Source organism: Pongo pygmaeus, chromosome 7 (assembly GCF_028885625.2).
Source record: "Pongo pygmaeus isolate AG05252 chromosome 7, NHGRI_mPonPyg2-v2.0_pri, whole genome shotgun sequence".
Lineage (NCBI taxonomy): Eukaryota > Metazoa > Chordata > Mammalia > Primates > Hominidae > Pongo > Pongo pygmaeus.
Genome location: NC_072380.2, coordinates 112,697,606 through 112,720,377, shown reverse-complemented (window position 1 = coordinate 112,720,377; position 22,772 = coordinate 112,697,606). Strand labels below are relative to the sequence as shown.

General features: G+C 35.1%; 1 protein-coding gene across 8 annotated transcripts in view; it reads left to right on the top strand.

Annotated features, from left to right (window-relative positions):
- RNF19A (ring finger protein 19A, RBR E3 ubiquitin protein ligase) overlaps nt 1-22,772 on the top strand; it is a 117,145-nt gene that overhangs the window by 25,654 nt on the left and 68,719 nt on the right. For all 8 annotated transcript variants that reach the window (XR_008504062.2, XM_054497649.2, XM_054497651.2 and 5 more), the window contains exons 3-7: nt 10,349-10,557; nt 15,497-15,641; nt 16,345-16,507; nt 20,506-20,620; nt 21,099-21,260. Coding sequence is in view for 7 of the 8 variants with exons in the window: in XM_054497649.2 (XP_054353624.1) it covers nt 10,349-10,557; nt 15,497-15,641; nt 16,345-16,507; nt 20,506-20,620; nt 21,099-21,260 (794 nt within the window). In the remaining variant the exon portion in view is untranslated. The remainder of the gene's footprint in view (nt 1-10,348; nt 10,558-15,496; nt 15,642-16,344; nt 16,508-20,505; nt 20,621-21,098; nt 21,261-22,772) is intronic.

The window sequence follows — 22,772 nt, the reverse complement described above, 5'->3', positions numbered from 1 at the left end:
CAAAAAAACGTTCATTAACAGTAGAATAGATAAATATATTTAGTTTATTGGTTACCTCGAGAGCAGGAAGAGGGGATGTGAACTTCAGGGGGTAACCAAGTTACTTCTAAAGCCACTGATAAATAAAGGTTCTGACTTCCAGTTCATGCTTAGTATACTGATATAATTTTTAATAGCACTACATTTCTTTCTCAAGTGTTCCAATTTAGATTGTGAGTTAATGATCATCCTACTGATAATGTTCTTAACTTCTGTGGTAGATACAGGAGTATTTATTTTACTATTCTTTATAAACCCTTTTTATATGTGATATTTCTTAATAAAAATACTTTTTTTCAGAAACTCATACTTGGGGATATTTTGGCACATTTTCTTCTCATTGAGACTTCATTGTTAAAAAGTAAAATGGCTCAGTATTAATATTTTAGAGATGATAATTCAAATGTTAACTCAAATATAAAATATCATAAAATAATACAAACACTTGCTTTACTAGACTCTGTTACTATGAAAACAACCACATGATTATTATATAAATTTAACAAATAATTGTCCGTGATTAATTTGGCCATACATTAATTTTTGGTGTTATTGGTTGTCATAGTCTTACCCACAAAGGACAGAGGAAAAAAAGTCACAGAGATTACTTTTGTGTATTTTCTTTTATATTTGACTTACACTGCTCTGTTAGTTGTTATGGTCGTATTTCACGTACTTGATGACATAGGTTTTATGATTGTGTTTTGAAGAAAATGTCACCCAATAATATAAAATTTGTATGTATACTTCATAGGATACTACACAAGCCCTCATTAAAAGTTAGCTTTACTTATTATGAGCTGTAAATACCTGATTTTGAGTCCCTATCCTATCTTGTTGTTATAAGGATTAAGTGAGATCTTTAATGCTATTACTAGCAACATTCTTAGCACACAGTAAGCTTGTCATTGCTCTTACTTATTATTCTTCATCTCTATTTCCAAAGTTTTGCTTTTTTTTTAAAATCATTCAAATATTTAATGCACCTATATACCAGGAACTGGAGGTTTATTAATGAACACAAGACAAAAATCCCTGACCTATTAAAGCTTACTGAAGCCTTTGAAACACACAGAGGACCCCCCTTTTTAAAAATTAAAACCCCATTTTTTATTTAAATCTGGCATAAGAAGTATTGGTAAATTTCTGAATATTTGATTTTTATAAAAATGTTTAGCCATGGTGCCAGGACCACAGGCATATATGTAGTATTTAACCCTTTTATTATATAACACACTTGAAAGGTTCTTTTCTAGAAATGCCAGGTGTGAAATTATGAGTTTTTTCTTTTCTATTTGTTATTTATAGATATGGCCATTTTCTGTATCTGACATTAATTTTATTTAAACATATAGTTTAACACACCTTGAGAAATACTGTCCCTACCACAGAGTAGAAAAGAGTTCTCCCTGACCTGGTTTCCATTTAAGATCTCTTGGGGTTTCTGACCTAATATTCTTTCCACTCTTTTGAGGGCTAGGACTGATCACACTTGTTTAAAGGACGGTATTTCTAAAAATCCCACTTGAGGAGGGGCCCAGGGGACCAAATTTGAGTGCTGTGATTTAACCAGAGTAAGTCTAGCTAGACAGCTTCTAGAACATGCCAGTCCTCACAGGTTCAGAGAAAAATCCAGCCATAGTTAGGGAGAAAAATTGGGGGAGGGATCCCAGTGTGCAAGGAGAAGCATAGAAGCTGCTTTGAATAAAAACATCTGATTACCTTCTGCCTTGGAGTCCTAGTTTGTACATTGTTTAGGCAGATGAGCAAAAAGTTGTTGTTTTAGTTTCTATCACCTGTTTCAGTTGGCTAAGGCCACCCTGCTACCAGCACACATTATCCCTGTCATCCCATGTGAGTTCTTCTGACCTTGTTGGGGAGCTTTGAATATACAAGAACATTTATTATACTGGGACGTAATTAATGATTTATTGTCTATGAGCCTCCCAAGGATCCTCCAGAAAAGTTCCTTTTTGTTTTTGGGACCACAGGCTAACCTCATGCTCAATAAAAAATTGTTCAATGAACCAGCCTGACTGTATGCTACTAACATAACTCATATACATTTGGGTAATGTGATCAAGTATAATTGGCTTTGTTTGTAAGCTTCAATCTGGTTTGCTATGACATTTAAATGGCTTTCAATGATAACTCTGGTAGAGAATATTGTTCTTAATGGATTAAAAAAAAATAGGGCCATAGACTTAGGGACTAAATAACATGTATTTTTAGAATTCTAATTAATGTCTGTGTAACTCATTCTCATCCTACAAAGATGTGTTTTAGCTATACCTTGACTATCTTTTGACATGCTGGAAATGCTGTTGTAGACTGGCCTTTTACAAATTATGCAGAGATCACAGATCCTACTTTGATTTTATCCAGAGAAAACAAGTACATGGGACTTAGAAAACAGATTTAGGGTATAAAGAGCCATAATGAATAAACTGCATTTCAGGGGACGTTGTAATTCATGACTAGTGATAAATTGTATGTGTTAGAACACACATACATAAACATATTATAAGAGTTAATAGCTTGAACTAAGAGTGCTATTTTTAATTTATTCTTCCTAACCATAAAATTAACCCAGGTATATTTTAACACTAAGTAATTAAATATACTATGTGGGTAGTTCTTTGAAGTTTAAAAATCACATTTTCTATGTCTTCTAACAGTGTAATAAACTTTAAGCATTTCAGATTTTGAATTTTTTGACTAGGGATGCTCAATCTGTATATTACTCCTATACCAAACATTGTTAGTTGATACTAAGATTTTTGGTGGTGTTTTAATGAGTCAATAAAAATAACATTCTTCCCCTCCACCCTCATTCAAAACCATGTTAATATATGACAAAGAAGACATGTCAGCTTTCTCTAATTAGTTGACTAAAGAATGTGACTTTGGATATGCAGCCAAAATGGCTGGCTAACACTTCATCCCTAAATTGGACAGACTTCCCCAACTATTCTCAGGCATGTAGCCCTGAGAACAACTGAAGGCCTCTCCTGCAGCATGTAGTGGAAAAAAGAACAGAATGTATCCTGTCTGCAGGATGCAAATCCTACAAAAGGGAACCAGGAGATGAACCTCCCTTTGTCTAGACCTTCTCTCAAGTGTATTAAGTAAGTCATTCCTTTTTCGCTGGAATAATCAAAACGTTAAAGTAGAAACATGAGCCTCTTGATTCTGATACAAAACTTGACTGTTCCCTTAACTGGATCAAATAATTTTGGTATTTTTGATTATATTTTCTTTCTGTTCTTACCTTTAAAGAACAAAGAAAGTTATTTAAAGGTATGTTAAAAGCTTTATGCTTTAAAAAATTATTTTGGACTTAAAGATACTTTTTCTTCATTCTCTTTTCATCGACAGAAGTGACATGAAAGACAGTGTCATTTTTTAATCAGAATATTTATTGAGACTGTCATGTCTTTCTTAGGATTACATTTCATGTTAGGTATGTTTTTTTTCTTCTTACTTGTTCCTCACAAGGAATTTGCTCCAGGTAGAATATATCACCCTAGCTGGTATCCCTACTTGCTTGATGTTATCAATAGTATAATTTGTAAAACATTAGTACTATGAAATTCTCCCAGGAGATATTATAAATGACTTAATTTAAATAAATTAAGAAAATACTGCATACTATGTACTGAACATTGGTATGTTAAAAATTGTTTTAGCAAATCCTATAATAGAAAACAAAAACCACTTTAATTTTACTTGGCATTTTCCTAACTTGACCACAGAGTTCTTAGTGTGGATCACCTGTCAACAATGCAGTGAACAGAAGATACTTCTGGAGAGACTGCTGTTTCAGCCCCTTCCTGTCTTCCCCACTTTCTTGCTGTCCATCCACTCCTAGGTTAAGCATTTCAAGTACAGTAGCTAGAGACCTTCAGCTGAAGGATAGAGAAGGAAAGTAAGGCTTGAATTAAATAATGGACCATGGAAGGAAATGGAGCTAACCACTAAACTAAGGTTTGGGGGCTGTTTGAGCCAGAGATGTTCAGTTATTTCCATGACCTTCTATTGAGCCTGTTCTTTTTCCAAATAATGCTTATACCAGAGCAGAGAGACTCCTGGAATTTTCTATAAAGCAAGTTTCTTGTATTTAATTTACTTTTACCATTTGCTTCCATTATAATTTGAGAGTTATTTTTCAATGGAAAATAAATATGGCTCCCACAAAAGGAATGTCATCTTCAAGAGGCCTGACAATCTGTTTTCAAAATGTGTGAATGCCAGGTACATTTAATTCCTTGATATATTACAGAACGTGCCTAATACTGTTATGGTTAGGATTGAATACATATGAATGTGAAACACCTACATAGGAAGCACTCAATAAGTGTTAGTGTGAGAAAAAACTACTAGACAAACTGCTCTAATTTTCGTTGTCAGATTATACATTTATGAAAACATTTGGTCAGTATTATTAAAGTAATCCTGTTTTTCTTCGGAATTTGTATAAATTCAGTAAGACTTGAATGTTTAGTTCTAGGGGTAGGACATCTTACCTTTTCCATTTAAAAAATACTGAGAAGTAGCATAAAATGTTGGTACTTTAACATTTGAGTAAATATAACATGCTGTGAACTAAACTCTCCTTTTCTCTCTACCCCCGTAACCCTACCTCTCCTCTGTCCTCCTCTCTTCTCTCCTCATCTCTCTTCACAGACACACAAACACTACGTTATGTATGATCTTATTTTAATCTCACAAGTCTTTTTATTATTTGCTAGTTTTGGGGATATATTTTGACCAAATGCCAGGTGGCCAAAGTCAGGTATCTCCATCATAGTATGATGAACTTCTGGGATACAAGAATAAATGGAAATTTTTAGTTAATTTTTAAAAACTAGCAATCAAGGGCCAGGCACTGAATGGAGATTTATTCAAATCCAGCCCTGCCCCTTAATGACTGGCCAATTCACTTTATTTCTTTTAACTTCAGCTTCATTATCAAAGTGCAGGAATTATGATTATAAGTAATCATAGGGAGTATAGAGATAACAGTGCTTTAAGACAGCTATCTTAAGAGATTGGAGTTATGAAAAATTCAAAAATGAAATCAGAAATGAAGCCAGGAGTGGTGGTTCACACCTGTAATCCCAGCACTTTGGGAGGCCAAGGTGGGCAGATGAGGCCAGGAGTTCAAGACCAGCCTGACCAACATGGCAAAACCCCATCCCTACTAAAAATACAAAAAATTGAGGCTGGGTGTGGTGGCTCACACTTGTAATTCCAGCACTTTGGGAGGCTGAGGTGGGCGGATCCCTTGAGGTCAGGAGTTCGAGACCAGCCTAGCCAACATAGCAAAACCGCGTGTCTACTAAAGATACAAAAAAAATTAGCCAAGCATGGTGATGTGCACCTGTAATCCCAGCTACTTGGGAGCTTGAACCCGGGAGGTGGACGTTGCAGTGAGCCAAGATTGTGACACTGCACTCCAGCCTGGGCAACAGAGCAAGACTCCATCTCAAAAGTAAATAAAAAAATAAGATAAAAGTACAAAAATTGGCCAGGTCTGGTGGCTCACGCTTGTAATCCCAGTTACTTGGGAGGCTGAGGCATGAGAATCACTTGAACCTGGGAGGTGGAGGTTGCAGCACGCTGAGATTGTGCCACTGTACTCCAGCCTGGGTGACGGAGTAAGACTCTGCTTAAAAAAACAAAAAAAAAAACCTGGCAATCAAATATTAAATGTTTGACATGATAATGCAGGATTGGTAATTTCTCCTATACTGCCAGCTATTAGTTTGCTCCTGATAAATATATGTGTGTGTATATATGTATATTTTATACTGTGTATTTTAAAAATTCTAAATATTCACTTTAATATCATCACTATTGATATAATTCTAATAAAATTCTAAATAGATAATCTAATAATTCTATTATTAAAATTATATTATAATTATAAATATTTTATAATTATATATTATAAAAATGTTATAAATATATTTTAAAATATATTTTAAAATATTATAAAATATAATATAAAAATATAAAAGTATAAATATAATATTTTATAATTATAATTATATATAATTTATATATAATATATAAATTATATATATAAAAATATATAAATATAATTTATAATTATAATAATTATAAAATTATATATTACAATAATATGATATATTATTAAAATTATTATAAAAAATTCTAAATAGATATTCTAATAATAAAATTCTAAATAGATATTCACTTTAATATCATCACTATTGATATAATTCAGGAGAAAGTTTTATAGTAATATATCTTATAGGAGGAACACTGTATTTGGTATAAAGTTTGGATTAATCTCAAAAATCTTGTTCTCTATAAGCAGCCATTTTCATGAGTTTAAGTCTCTAGACTCAGAACTTGTAAGGAATTATCATCTGAAAGCAATTTATGAAGCTGTTTTGAAATTTAATTATTGAGAAGATCTGAACAGAGTTAGAAATACAAGGAAAAATTTGAGAAGAAAATATGCTTTAGGTCCACAGTTTTCTCTGTTTTCTTGCCAAACCCCTTCATGTTTTTATGGAAATTGTACCAGATTTTGGAACTTGTCATGAAATTTTTAAACGGTGAGGTTGATGTTCTGCTTTTAATTCTTCTTGTCAAGAAGAAGTACTTTTTTTTAAACTTAATTCATTAATTTTTTTTTACTTAAATCATTAATTAAAAATTAGATCAGTTCTTAAAAGTTTGTGTAGTGCTATGAATACTAGTATATTGAGCAGCCTTCTACAAAAGTTAGAATTGTATGTAACCTAATTTCTATTAATCTGCCTTGTATATTTTTATAAATCTTTATTTGCTTAGAAACGATATATTCTTCTTAAATTTATATAGATAAAGCACTCTCAGTGTTCATATTAGCTGTAAATTGTTTTCCTATTTAATTATTTGAAAGTTAAGCATGTACCTAAATTTGGCTTTTACGGTCATCACAAAGATTATAACATTTTACTCTTGCAACATACTGGACATTTATACTTAAGTTACTCAGTTATCCAGTAAAATGTTACCATATAAAAGATGTCTGTTGTTATGTCTAAAATGCCAACCAATATTTATTTTAAGGTGAGTATTCAAATATTAATATTCAATCCTAATAACACATTATTTATATTATTTATGTAGAAATGATAGTCACTTGTATGATCACATGGTCATTAGTCAAGCACAAGTGCAGGGCTATGAGAAATGTCATCAAAGCAGCCATTTGCTTATTTGGCATCCTAAAGGCCAAGGCCAAGGCCAAAGCCAAAGATTATTTTGGCTGAATACTGAGGCTAAGCCATACTAAAGTGAATGCCTGTTTTATGTATGAGAAAACTTAGTTGTTGGGAGATAATGTAATTTACTTAAAATTACACAAGTATTAAGTGGTAGAAGTAGAATTTGAACTGGCCACGCTAAAACTTCTTTGCTGCCTTTGTATATTGTAACCGACTTCAGAAAACAGTTTTGGCATTGTCTCCTGCATACACAGATTTCCCCATTCTGCCCGTCCTCTTTCCTTCTTCCTTCCTTCAATAAAAGGTAGGTAGAGAAAAAGTTTGAAAGAGAATGCCATTTCCTTTTCACTGACATTATTGTTTTAAAACAAAGACTACACTTTAGCTTATAGATACTTTAGATTAAAACTTTGATTTAAAAAAAATAGGGTCTTTTTTCTTTATCTGGGACTGCAATGAATAAGCTGTCTTGGAAATTTTAAAGCTCAGGGAAATGAAGCTTTGTTAAATTACCCATTGCTGATTATAAATTGCCTTTAATTCAATCCTGTTTGAACATATCTATGATAGAGAACGGTAATTAGATAATTGGTCTATCAGAAATAAGATGGAATTTAAGATGTATTTAAAGAGTACGTGGTACTTGGGAGGCTGAGGCGGGCAGATCACAAGGTCAGGAAATCGAGACCATCCTGGCTAACACGGTGAAATCCTGTCTCTACTAAAAATGCAAAAAAATTAGCTGAGCATGGTGGTGGGCGCTTGTAGTCCCAGCTACTCGGGAGGCTGAGGCAGGAGAATAGCTTGAACCCAGGAGGTGGAGATTGCAGTGAGCCGAGATCACGCCACTGCACTCTAACCTGGGCAACAAAGCGAGACTCTGTCTCAAAAAAAAAAAGAGTGTGGTACTAAGGGACCAACAAGTCCAAAAATGGAGGGAACTCCCTGACTCTTAAAATCCTGCACAGTTTTATAGAATATCTTGAAACTTAATTGCAATCTCAGTTACAATTATTACTTAAATTTTATTGACAGCTCTGAAAACTCCCCTAAATTTCCAGGCAAAAGGAAATGTTTAGTATTTACAAAAGACATGCGTTGATAAAACTTGATTGTTGCTGCTTTCAAAGGGAACTAGAAACTTCTAGAAATTTTTAAATTGAAAGTTTTATAGAGGTAATGGTAGATTCACATGCAGTTGTAAGAAGTAATTCAGAGATCCTATGTACCCTTCTCACTGTTTGTCTCAGTGGTGCCATTTTGCACAAGTTATAGAACAATATCAGAACCAGGATATTGGCATAGATACAATCTACCAATCTCACTCAAATTTCCTGATTTACTTCTAGTTGTTTCTGCACAGTGTATTTAGTTATATGTATTTTATCACGTTTAAGTTTGTGTACCCACCACCACAGTCAAGATACCGAACAGTTCCATCACAACAAAGATCCCTCATTTTACTCCTTTTTTTTTTTTTTTTTTTTTTTTTTTGGTACAGTGGTGCAATCTTGGCTCACTGCAGCCTCTATCTGCCTCCCAAGTTCAAGCAATTCTGCCTCAGCCACCCAAGTAGCTGGGATTACAGGTGTGTGCCACCACTCCCGGCTAATTTTTTAAATATTTTTTGTAGAGATGGGGTTTTGCCATGTTGACCAGGCTGGTCTTGAACTCCTGACCTCAAGTGATCTGCCCACCTCGGCCCCACAAAGTGCTGGGATTACAGGTGTGAGCCACCACGCCTGGCCTGTGTTGCTCTCATAATCACATGTACTTCCCCCCACTCTTTCCCCTCCCCAGTCCCCATTCCTAATCCTTGGCAACCACTAATCTATTTGACATTTCAAAAATATTATATAAATGGAATCATACAGTATGTAACATTTTGAGATTGACTTTCTTCTTGGTGTAATTCTCTGAAGAGTCACCTAAGGTGTGTTACTTGTATCAGTACTTTCTTTATTGATGGTAGTGTATATGCACTATAGCTTATTTAACCATTTACCTTTCGAAGGTCGTCTGGGCTCATTCCAGTTTTGGTTATTATGAATAAGGCTGCTTTGAACATTAGTGTACAAGTTTTCGAGTGAGCACAAATATTCATTTGTTTGGGATAAATGTCAAAGAATGCCTAGAAGTTAAGTCATAAGTTTTTAAAGTGTCAGAAATATTAACTTGGAGAAAGGTATTTGTGCTAGTCATGAATCTACAGTTCTCAGTCTTTAATCTGAAGAAAAAAAAAAAAAACAGTTTTTTTTTTATTTTTTGGCAGGAGATTGGCACCAAAGACCACTTTTGCCATGCATCTTAGGAAGAAAAATGTGTGACTTCTGCATACATACAAGATTATCACAAAATTTATAAATTGGCACAGTATGCCGTTACCTGACAGTTAAAACTTACCTATAGTCATTACATTTTTAAACAGGCAATCTTTTTTTCTTTTAACTTTTTCCACTTTAACAAGTAATTGTAGAAAATCAGAAATGTATAAACATATAAACAAGAAAATTAAAAACCAATACCAAGAAAACCATTATTAAGATTTTTGGTGTTTTTCCTTCTAGTCTTTTTTTGTGTGCATACAATACTGTACTAATTTAATATGGTTTTTTATAAAATTGGGATTAGGCTAAATGCAGTTTGATATCCTACTTAAAAGTTAAAAGTTGAGGGAGAGGGGCAAGAGTTGAAAAACTGTCAGGTACTGTGTTCACTATTTGGGCGACAGAATCATTAGAAGCCCAAACCTCAGCATCATGCAATAGACCTATGTAACAAACTTGCACATGTACCCCCTGAATCTAAAAAAAACCCCTGAATCTAAAAAAAAACCCTGAAAGTTAAAAATTGAACTTTTAAAATATTTTACGCCATTTATGTATCTTCATTCGTAAACTTCATTTTCCCCCATTTTTATATTGGTGAGATTGTGCTTGTGACTGTTTGCTAATGTATAAATAGAAAATGTTTTTCAGGAATAATCTTTAGTTGGATACTTTTTGAAATGAGTATCTCTTGTTTTATGTCACATTTTAAATCATTTTTCTTGTTCTTTCAAGATATGCTGTGATAGCATTTGGATGTGCCAGCTGTCCAAAATTAACTTGTGGGCGAGAGGGCTGTGGAACAGAGTTTTGCTACCACTGTAAACAGATTTGGCACCCCAACCAGACCTGTGATGCTGCTCGACAAGAGAGAGCCCAGAGCTTACGTTTGAGAACTATACGTTCTTCATCCATTAGTTATAGTCAAGAGTCTGGAGCAGCAGGTATTTATGTCTAATTTTTTTCTAATAAAATATTTGACACAAAACACTAGTTATTTTAACTTTTTAAAGTTAAGTATTCCTGTTTTCCTTTCACTTGCCCAAAGTGTTTTTAAGTGCATTTCTATCCCAGAAGCACTCATTCTTTCCTACGGAAGGAAGTGGTTCTGAAATTAGAAAGATTATATTGTCCAAGAAAAAAGGAAAAAAGGAAGTGTTGTGATAATTTATATAACTGATAGCTAAAGATGGTCTGAAACTGTTGATTATAAAGGTATCTGTCCAGGTGTGGTAGCTCACGTCTGTAATCCCAGCACTTTGGGAGGCTGAGGCGGGCCGACCACTTAAGGCCAGGAGTTCGAGAATGGCCTGGGCTACATGGTGAAACCCCGTCTCTACTAAAAATAATTTATATTCCTGCCAGCAGTGTATTGAGATAATCGTGTACTTCATGCTACTAGAAAAAAAGTCACATGAAATTTTAACACAGAATGTTCGACATTTAATACTTTTGTAACGTAAATTTTTTTTATACTTGTTTGCTGATTTGCTTCTCTTTCCTAAAGATTTGTGGAACTCAGTAGTATTAATATTAATTTGTAGGTATGGGTCCAGAAGCAATTCAGAGAGGACCTGAATATACCTAAACTGTTCCCTGAAGAGTCAGCAGTAGCCATTGGGTAGTTCACTTGGAAATGATATTCCTCTCCTCCAAGTTGGGGGTGTGTATTTATTGGTCACAGAACACACAGTCATACAGAGCAAGAGAGAATGACTCTGGAATCAGACTGCCTGAATTCAAATCCCACATTCTCTACTTACTCCGTGAGCAATGCTGAGCAAGTTACTTGTCTCATCTTTAAAATAAAGATACTGGCCAGTCACGGTGGCTCATGCCTGTAATCCCAGCACTCTGGGAGTCTGAGGCAGGCGGATCACTTGAGATCAGGAGTTCAAGACCAGCCTGGGCAACATGGTGAAACCCCGTCTCCACTAAAAAAATACAAAAATTCGCTGGGCATGGTGGCGGGCGCCTGTAATCCCCAGCTACTCGGGAGGTGAAGCAGGAGAATCACTTGAACCCAGGAGGCAGAGGTTGCAGTGAGCCGAGATGGTGCCACTGCCCTCCAGCCTGGATGACAAGAGTGAAACTCCGTCTCAAAAAATAATAATGATAATAATAGTAATAATAATAATAAAATAAAGATACTAATAATGCTTATATCCATATAGTTGAAATATTTCCTGGCTCATAGTAAGTGCTTTGGCTATATGAGGTAGGGGACCTTAGAGAAACCACAGTCACTTTATAGAGATTTAAGTATGTCTGGGCTATCATTAAATTAAAAAATGACAGAAATGGCTTTTATTATTTTTTAAAATAAACATCATGATTTAGTTATCCAAATGAATATTGGTCTTCCTCAACGTAGTCACCATGGGAGTTTTTGTGTTTATTTCAGCAGTGCTTCCCTGGAATGCCTCATTGGCATAACCTTTAGGATATGTCAGTTTAATATCAGTTTGATTTCTGAGAATGACTAAAAGTTCCTTTAGAGCTAAGTCTAGCAGCTAGAGTATCATACCAGGTTGGATTATTGGTTTGGTATAGATGCAAAGTAAGATGTGACTGTATGATCATGAGTGATTTTTCTTTTATATAAAGGAGCTTTGAGGGTAATTATGAAAGAAAACCTTACCAAATTCTTTGAGCCAAACAATAACATTGTTGGAATAAATATCCTCAAGGTGATTGTTTTAAAAAAAACTTCATTTGGAATTTGTTCCATGTTTAAAAATCTTGGCTGGGCACAATGGCTCACACCTGTAATCTCAACACTTTGGGAGGCCAAGGCAGGAGGATCGCTTGAGCCCAGGAGTTCGAGACCAGCCTAGGCAATGTGGCGAGACTCCTTCTCTACAAAAAATTTAAAAAATTAGCCGGGCGTGGTGATGGGCATCTCTGGTCCCAGCAAGCCAGGAGGCTGAGGTGGGAGGATTGTTTGAGCCTAGGAAGTCAAAGCTGCAATGAAATATGACTGTGCCACTGCATTCCAGCCTGGGTGACAGAGTGAGACCCTGTTTCCAAAAACAAGAGGAAGAATTAGAAGTGCAGTGAGGGCCGGGCGCAGTGGCTCATGCCTATAATCCCAGCACTTTGGGAGGCCGAAGCGGGCAGATTGCTTGAGCTCAGAAGTTCTAAAACTTCAACAGCCTGGGCAACATGGTGAAATCCCGTCTCTACTAAAAATACAAAAATTAGCCAGGCGTGGTGGTGTGCGCCTCTAGTGGTGTGTGCCAGCTACTTGGGAGGTTGAAGTGGAGGATTGCTTGACCCCAGGAGGTGGAGGTTGCAGTGAGCTGACATCATTCTACTGCATGCTAGCCTGAGCGACAGAACAAGACCCTATTTAAAAAAAAAAAAAAAAAAAAGTGTAGTGAACTTGGCTTCTCACAGACTTGTAGAAAGTTAAAAAGGAAGCTACCATCTAAATGGTTTTATTATTATTCCACATATTTTGGTATTGTTTTCTGTATCATGATAGTCTGAAAAACTAGTTTTACTTTTAATATTAATTGGTATAATAATTAGTTGTTTTTTTCCCCAGTCACTGAAGATAAATGTGTGCTTAGTTACATAAAGTACATTAATATTTGTGTTTATAAAATAATATAGTATAATGTTTATATTTGTCTTTAAATTGTGACAGCACTGCATCCACTTGAGGCTCTTTCTTATAGCTACTAGGAGGTTTCTGCACTTGGAGTTAAATTTTAAATGAACCACATATTTTTCATTTTTGTTACTGTAGTTTTCCCATTTTATAAAAATAAAATATTTAATTGGCTCCCCACTCCTGCCTCTGTCCCCTTACCGCTACCACCCTAAGAGATTATCATTGTTAACATTTGAGGACATGGTGTTTTGTAACCTGTTGTTTTTTCTTAATATGACAATGGCCCATATTTTAGCACTAAACAAAAAGATACAGAAGGTGAAAGCTTAGCCAAACACTCTAAATAGAAATGGGGAGCTTTTTCATATCGGGGAACTGTGGCTTAATTGATTCTTGGGGAATGGGGGATCAACTAACCATAAACAATTTCACTTAGGATTTTTGCATTATGAGGGTATTTGGAGAGAAATATATCATCCTATAATGTGCACAGTAAGTTTTTCCTAATTTGTTGCTTTGCGGAAAGACACAAAGCAAACTAAACAGCCTTTCATAGATAAATAAGTATACAGAGAGTGAAAGATGTGGGTACAAGTATATACAGACCTATCAAAAATACATTGCTTGTGGTATTAATTCTCTCACGTGTAATTTTAGCATATTAAAAGGCTGTTGTGTGTTTTTACAACTGTAAGAATAAATGGGGATGTTACCTTTCAGTTTATTCCAAAGATTGCATGCATCAGTACCAAAGCTTTTTACTCCCCCGTCTTATTGAGATACTACTACTTGAGCATACTCTGGAATGAGAAAGTTTATCGATTAACATGCTGCTTAAGCAGATATGATTAGCATTTCCTTAATTTAGTATACTATGTGTTGTATCAGGCATAAAAGCCAGCTTTTTTTAGTCATTCCCCAATGTTTAAAATTGTTAAATGCAGACTTTATGTTCTTTTGATCATTTAAATCATGACATGGATATTTTTAATTTTTATATTCTAGTAATTATCAATTGTCCTGGTCTGGCTGCTTAGAGTATCAGTTTGCTCAAAATTGCTTGAATCATTAAAATAAATACTAATTGTGAGCATTGACCAGATCTTAAGTTAAAAAAAAAAAACATCTTTGGTCCTAGAAGAAGCACTAAGGAAACCTGAATTAACTGATAAAGCACAGGTAAAGTTGGACCATAAAACTTGTAGAAAGAATGGAATATAGCTTAATGCTTATAATGTAAGACATTGGAACAAATACTTAAATTCAGTGGTTAGCACTATAAATATCTTTTCTAAACTGTGAGTAGTTGGAAAATATAGCTGGCTAATAGTAATTACAAGTTACTATTTAAACAGATGCCAACATGCAAAGTAGTTGTATAATTTTCCTAAAGTTATGTTATACTTGATTTTAACTTGACACCATTGTGCATTGTAACCATATTATTATACAAGGAGCATAGACCAACAACAGTTGAGTAAATGGGTGAATAAATGAATAAAAAGGATAAACACAACTAATTTAAAAGTCATGAGCATAACTAACAATGATTGCTTTTATTCTGAAACTGTTTTCCATGGTTTATAACGTTCATAGCCATATGACCCTTCCTTAATCTCTTCCTTCCTTCCTTGTATTTTGGGTACTGATTCTTTGCAAGGTCCATCTCTCTTTTGTGTGAAGTAAAATACTGGGAAAAGGCTGCTTTTCTAAAGATACCTGTTTTGCAGTTTTTATAGTGCTTATAATTGATGTAATTAGAAGAAATAAATTCATAGTGCTTTGGATATAGCACCTCAGATTAATATCAAATTGTCACCTCCTGTTAGTGTTCATTCACTAAAGGAATAGTATACAGAATGTGTACATTTGAATTAAGGGAAGATGGTTAGAAAAGTTCTAGAACCGAGAACTACCATTCAGAAGACTTCTATGGGACCAGGACAATGACAAACTTTATGTAGTTCACAATTTGCCTAGAGCTGTCCTTGATTCTCCTTTCTCTTTTCATTCTTTTGTTATTCTTTGTTCTCATTGTTTTACTACTATGTTTAAAAAATATTTATAACTTGATATTTTAATGTAAAGTATGTTTTCTTGGGAAGAAAAAATGCTTTATATACTAAAAACAGCAGGCTGAAGCTATGAGTTAACAAACTATCTACATCTTAAGATTTTTTGGCAGTGCTACAATTGATAAACTGTTGGAAGTTATTTTTAGACCAGTTTTATGTACTTAATAGATTTCTCTATGTTCCCAATAGCTGATGATATAAAGCCATGTCCACGATGTGCTGCTTATATAATAAAGATGAATGATGGGAGCTGCAATCACATGACATGTGCTGTTTGTGGTTGTGAGTTTTGTTGGTTGTGTATGAAAGAAATCTCAGATTTACATTATCTAAGGTAAGCTTATAGAAGGAGCTATTTATATGTAAATGTAATTTTATATTGTAAGACAAAATAACTTGTCTTAAATTTGGGTTTTATAAGATACTTAAAGGGATTGGTTTTATTCTAGTTAAATAAATTTAAAAGAAACCAAGTTATTATGCTAGTCATTTGGAATTAATAACTAGTCAAAATAGGAAATGGATATTTCCTTTTTTTGTTTTTGTTAAACTAGAATGCTAGTAAGTATGTAATACCCTGTGTAATTATGCTAGACCATAAATACTTTCATTGAATTTTCCCATACATAAATTTTATCATTTAGGCTACAGAGTGAGTTTATGATATAATCAGATAATTGATGCCTAAAAATAAGCATGTTTTGCATTAGTTTACTATGAAAAAACTGACTTAAGGGTTTGAGGATAATGGAGGACTAGGGATAAATTTTTAACCTGAATCTCAGTTATCAGTATCTTGTTAATATAATATAATATAAATTAAATAATAAAATATAATATAAAATAAGATATATCAATATCTTGTTAATATAATTTATAGTGGTTCTTACCTTAGTTTAATGAACTCAGAATTTAAAGGGGAAAAAAGCTCCTAACTATGAGAAGTTTTTAAAAATAGTCATTGCTTTAATATATTGCACTAATTTGTTATTGTGGTGTTTTGCGGCAGTTATTTACAATATAATTTTTTCTGTTAGTCCATCAGGATGTACTTTTTGGGGGAAGAAACCCTGGAGCCGAAAGAAGAAAATATTGTGGCAGCTGGGAACACTGGTTGGTGCTCCTGTCGGAATCGCTTTAATAGCTGGCATTGCTATTCCTGCAATGATTATTGGCATTCCTGTGTATGTGGGCCGCAAGGTAAAATGCATACTTCTTGTTAGTCCATTATCTTATTCTAAATCTTTAGGTGTATTCTTTTAGTATTGATGATTTTGGGGTTTTTTTTTTTTTTTTAGACAAAGGGTATCTTTAGTTTCTTCAGTATAAAACAGTTAACTCTTTTTTCATAAATTTTTAGTGTTTGGCAAGCATATATAAATACGTATAAAGCAGACTTGCTTTAAAATGTTCTGAATCTGATAATTTTAGTATGTTTGTATTATAAAACTTTGAGTATAAAATATTGAAGGATACCCACCTGAGATTTTTCTCATAGGTATATCCTTGTAAGGTCAGGTCTATGAGATCTTTTTAATGAAAGTTAATAGCTAAATAACACATGCCCTCAGGCAAAGAATAATTAGCCAGTTCTTGAATTATTTCTGCTGCAGTTCAAAGCTTTTTTTCTGGATTACTGCTCTTAATAAATACACTATTTTGCAAATTATAACAATCTTGTGAAAGTCCAAACACCAGTGACTGCCACTGGCCTCTAATTGATGAATTATATTTCATTAGCTAAGCAAATAGTTCTTTTGTTAATTGTTAATGGGATAATTTATGAGGTCCTAAGAAGTCTGTTGTTGCCTAAATTAATAGAATCTCTGGATTGAGAAGTAACTTTCAGTAGGATATAGCTAAAAGAAAAAAAAAATTTTCTTTGGTATCCAAGAAGATCAAAAAAATTAAAACTTTTTTTAAAAAATAAAAAGAAATTAATCCCAACCTTGTACCCAAGCAGAACAAAGGATAGCAATTTTTACAAAGGGAACTAACAGGCCGGGTGTGGTGCCTCACCCCTGTAATCTTAGCACTTTGGGAGGCTGAGGCTGGTGGATCACCTGAGGTCAGGAGTTCAAGACCAGCCTGGCCAATATGGTGAAACCCCATCTCTACTAAAAATACAGAAAAAATTAGCCAGGCATGGTGGCAGGTGCCTATAATCCCAGACTCGGGAGGCTGAAGCAGGAGAATCACTTGAACCTGGGAGGTGGAGGTTGCAGTGAGCTGAGATTGCACCATTGCACTCCAGCCTAGGCAACAAGAGCAAAACTCCATCTCAAAAAAAAAAAAAAAAAAGAACTACAAGCTGTGGTGGCTCACTCCTGTCATCGTAGCACTTTGGGACGCTGAGGCAGAAGGATCACTTGAGGCTGGGAGTTCAAGACCAGCCTGGACAACATAGTGAGACCCCATTTCTCCAAAAAATTTAAAAATTATCTGGGCATGGTAGTGTGCACCTGTAGTCCCAGCTACTTGGGAGGCTGAGGTGGGAGGATTGCTTGAGATGGGGAAGTGGAGGCTGCAGTGAGCTGTGATCATGCCACTTCACTCCAGCCTGGGTGATAGAGCAAGATCCTATCTCTAAAATAAAAAAAGGATCTAAAGGTTGTCATACTGTGTCATAGGTGTTGTATGTACTTTTATTCATTTTAACCCAGCAGCAACCTCGATATTTCGGTCTCTGTGTGTTAAAATATTGAGATTTAGGAAAGTTTATGTAATATATCTTCAGTTACACACAAAGAAGCAGAGCTGAGATTTGAACTCAGATGCATGAATTCTTAATATAAGTTCCCTGATTAAGTTTCATTAGCTATTTGGGAACTCAGTCATTGGGAAACCACCAACTCATGAAGCAATCCATTCTGTTGTAAAATGGCTACTAATTGTTACAAAATTCTTACGTTGAGTCAGATCTGTTTCCTTTTGTTTCCTTTATTTCTGTTTCTAACTTCTGGGACCCGACTGGGAATAAGGTTGATCCTCTTCTGTAAAACAGCTGAATTTTTTATATTCAACATACATTTTATAATCAGAAAAATAATATATACTATTTCTTAAAAATTAGTTTTGGGGCTGATGACAAACATATTTATAAGCCACATATTTATTTCCGAAGGTTTTAAGTGAGTAAACCTGGACTTTAAAAAATGTTGGGCCATGTGTGGTGGCTCACGCCTGTAATCCTAACACTTGGGGAGGGTGAGGAGGGAGGATTGCATTAATCCAGGAGTTTGAGACCAGCCTGGGCAACACAGTGTGACACCTTGTCTCTACAAAAAATTAAATAATCAGCTGGAAGTGGTGGTGCATGCCTGTAGCCCCCGCCATTAAGGAAGCTGGGGTGGGAGGATTGACTGAGCCTGTGAGGTTGAGGCTACAGTGAGCTGTGATCGTGCCACTGCACTCTAGTCTGAGCGACACAGAGAGACCCTATTTCCAAAGAAAGAGAGAGAGAAAAAATAAAAAATTTCAAAATATAGTAGCTGATTGTAATTTTTCATGTAGTCATTCAAAGCAAGGCTTTGCTGAAAACAAAACTATTCAGATACTTAGAAGGGAAAGAGAGACTGTTGTACCACATGTACCTATAAATCATTTATAGAGAAGAGATTATTTACCTCATTGTTCAGGTCATAGGGTACAGTTACAGATCTCCTTTTTTCAAACATGTACCCAAAGGGTTGTAAATGAATGAATTAGTTTTCCATTGAAACAATATTCTGTGGTGCTTTGGGATCCCAACCAGCCCAGGAAAACCTACTAAGTCAATAAAGTACCCAAAAGCTGAGCCTTCACTTAACAATAAAAAGTAGAGAATGTGGCAAAAAATAGTAAACAGCAACATTAAGTTGAACCAGAAATAGTGGGATGATGTGATCACTAATCGAACATTGGTGCTTGAGGCTGAAAAATTTTCCAGAAGACTCCTTTCTCTTGGCAGCCTGCCTTTGCAAGTCTGCTCCATCAGTTGTGCCTTTTCTCTTCGTCAGTGCTGAGTTTCCCAGGAATGGGAGTGGGGAGGAGCAGGAATTAGCTGCAGTGCTGAAGGATAATGAAAGGTACCTTGGGAAGGTCTGTCATCTCTGCCTGCATGGACTGTGTAGGGAAGTGAGGAGGCTCATTGACAAGGAACCTCTAGTCAATGCTGGGAAATAGGATTCTGACTAGGAAATAGAAAGGTTTCTTGTCCCATACATGCATCACCCACCTCCCACCCCAACCTTTCTACTGTTTTCCACAACACTCATTGTACTTTACAGCCCTCCAAAGGCCAAAGATATTATTATACCACGTAATAATAGATTATTTTATAAGTCCCATCTGTAATATTGTTTATAAGTCATTTTATTTTAGGGAGTCCCCATACTTTTGAGGCTGTTTTGAATTTGTCTTGGAACAGAGGGGGAAAATGTGCTGTATTAGCCCTTGCAAACCATGAAAATAAAGATCTCAAAGTTCATATAATTTCACAGGCCACTTTTTAATCACCACTTCTATGATGATATCAAATTCTACTTATTAACACCTGTCCTGTACAGAGATTGCTGAGTGAATTCAATCCTGTCCTCTGGTAGCCATTATTTATCATCTTTTTTCTTTCTCTGCCATTTACTTTGAGCTATAAATGAGAGCCCTGGAATTTGAGTCATTTGTCAATAGTTGTCTTCATAAAAAGGATCTGAGAAAAAAATAATACTGTTTATTCATACTTGTTTATTAGAACTGCTTTTTGAGGTCAATTTTTAAAAAGAAACCTTCCCTGGAACCCAATTTTTACCATTTAGAGAATCTTCTTTAGAAAGAAACCTTTAGAATGCTGGAAATATCCTGTTGGTGAACCATGTAACTCATAACTGTGTTGAAAATAATAATCTTAATTTCTTCCTCTTTGCTCAATACATAATTATACTACTTTTGATTAAAATTATAAAGACGACTTTTACTCAAAACTTTTAAGCACAAAGTAAAATCCATTAAATCACTGTCTTAAGCAAATTATTAATAAGGAGCAAATTATTTGTGAGAATATACTAATAGTTTAAGGACACTAGTAGGTTTACCTTGAACTAAGATACTCAGCTACGAACTTTTATGAAAAATCACTTTAGCAAGTATAGGTCTTTTTCAACTAAGTTAAATTGTAATGTATTTTCTCTTTAATCCCCCACCCCTATTTTTATTAATTCAAGATTCACAATCGCTATGAAGGCAAGGATGTTTCAAAGCACAAACGGAATTTGGCCATAGCAGGTGGTGTAACGTTGTCTGTAATCGTGTCTCCAGTAGTAGCTGCAGTGACTGTAGGTAAGAAAATGCTGAAAAGTACTAATTACCTGCAATTTTATGGAGTTAAAGTTTTGCGGAAGGATTTTTTTTTAAAATTGTTTTTTAATTTGAGGACAATTTAAATTGAGCCTGCAGTAAGTCTTGGTTGAAAGTATTACAGATTCAAGAGCCTAGCCTTAAAGTAGTTGGTAAATTGTTAGTGGCTGATACCCTTCCTCCCCACTCCACCCCAAGTACAGTTCAGAGGCCTGGCACTTCAAAAGAAAAAAGTTTACATCTCTCTCTTTTTCCCCTTATGTGCATTACCTGAAAGGCTGGGAACCTTGAATTTGCTTAACAACTGGGTAAATCTACTTTTGGCAAATGTTCCAGCCAACTCTTCAGAACCCTGGCACTTTTCTCTGTATGACTCTCTTGAAAAGACTTTCTAAAACTCATGTTTCTGTGAGTTATTTTGTTGTTGTTGTTTGTAATGACTGATTTAATTTCTCTTTAGGTATTGGTGTTCCTATTATGTTAGCTTATGTCTATGGCGTTGTTCCAATTTCTCTTTGTCGAAGCGGAGGTTGTGGAGTCTCAGCAGGCAATGGAAAAGGAGTTAGGATTGAATTTGATGATGAAAATGATATAAATGTTGGTGGAACTAACACAGCTGTAGGTAAGTCCTTTAAGCAAAGGGAGAAAATGTGCTTATTAACAGTGTAAGTAGTGGGGAGGCCAGAGATAACATGCAAGTCAGAATTTCCATTTTCATCCTTTTACTAGGCCTAATAGTATTCATTCAGAAGTACATCAGTGAATAAACTGCCAAGGAGGAGTGTATGGATGAAAGAGGTGGGGGTAATTCTGGGTACCTGACCTCTAATTGGAATATAATGTCTTAGAAATCATAAACTTTTCATCTTAAATTTTGCCTGAAACATTACAAATAACTAAGTAAAGGATATGAAGAGGAATACAGTTAATAAAAGAAATACGGATGACCAGTAATTCAAAAATATCTTCAAATCAATGTTGTTCAAAGAAATGTGAATTAGAACAGTAACGAGCAAAGATTAAGAAGAATAAAAAAGCCTTCATAGATTGCCTATAGGAGTATGTCAATAAACCTTTTTTAAAAAGTGCATGTTCTATATTCTAGCAATTCTTGTTTTAGAAATTTGTCATAGGGAAATAATTAGGCAGATGTGTAAAGATAATGCCTACTTTCTTACCTCTTATTTTCTCTTGAATTGGCCTCAATCAGATTTTTGTCCCTACCACTCCAGAATTTTATTTCTGCTATTCACTGAAGCAGAGTCACCAGTGGCCTCCACGTAACCTAATACAGTGGTCAGTTCTTGGTCCTCATCTTAATGTAACAGTATATCTGACATGGTAGAGACTCTACCCTTCTTGAAATACTTCACTTTTCTTATGGGAAACCACTTCTTACCATATTTCCTGGCCAGTCCGTCTCATTAATCTTTGCTGGTTCATTTTCCTCTTCTGACGTCTAAATGTTTGTTCCCCAGAGCTCAGTTCTCAGAATTCTTCTCTTATGTATCTACACTTTTGCCCTAATCTCATCTGTTAAATAATACATAGACTGACCTCTCCCCTGAACTTCAAACTTGCTTGTCTAACTTTCCTCTTTAATCTGCACTTGAGTGTCTAACAAGAATTTCAAGCTTAACTTGTCTACAGCCAAATTCTTTGCTCTAAAATCTCTTCTTCCCTCCATCCTCCTTAACTCAATAAGTAGCTTCTCCATTCCTCCTGTTGCTTGGGCCAAAAACCTTCACTTACAATGCCTCCCTCTTTTCCCTCTTGTCCTACATCTGATTGATCTGTCAGCAAATTCTGCTGCTTCCTTCAATATTTAGCCATAATCCAACCACTTCTTACTCTCTTCATTGTCCTTCCCTTAGTCCAAGCTACTATCCTCTTTCCTGGGCTATTGTAATAGCCTCTTAACTGCTGTATCAGCTTCTCAGCTTCTATTCACTAGTCCATAGTGCAGCCTTAGCCACATGTCTAAACCCTATCAGATTATGACTTTCTTATGCCCAAAACTTCCCCAGTGGCTTCTAACTGTACTGGGGAAGAAAATCCAAAGTCCTTATCGTAGCCCAAAAGGCCCCACATGATCTGCCCCAACTATGTCTCTGAGCTCATCTCTTGTTACCCT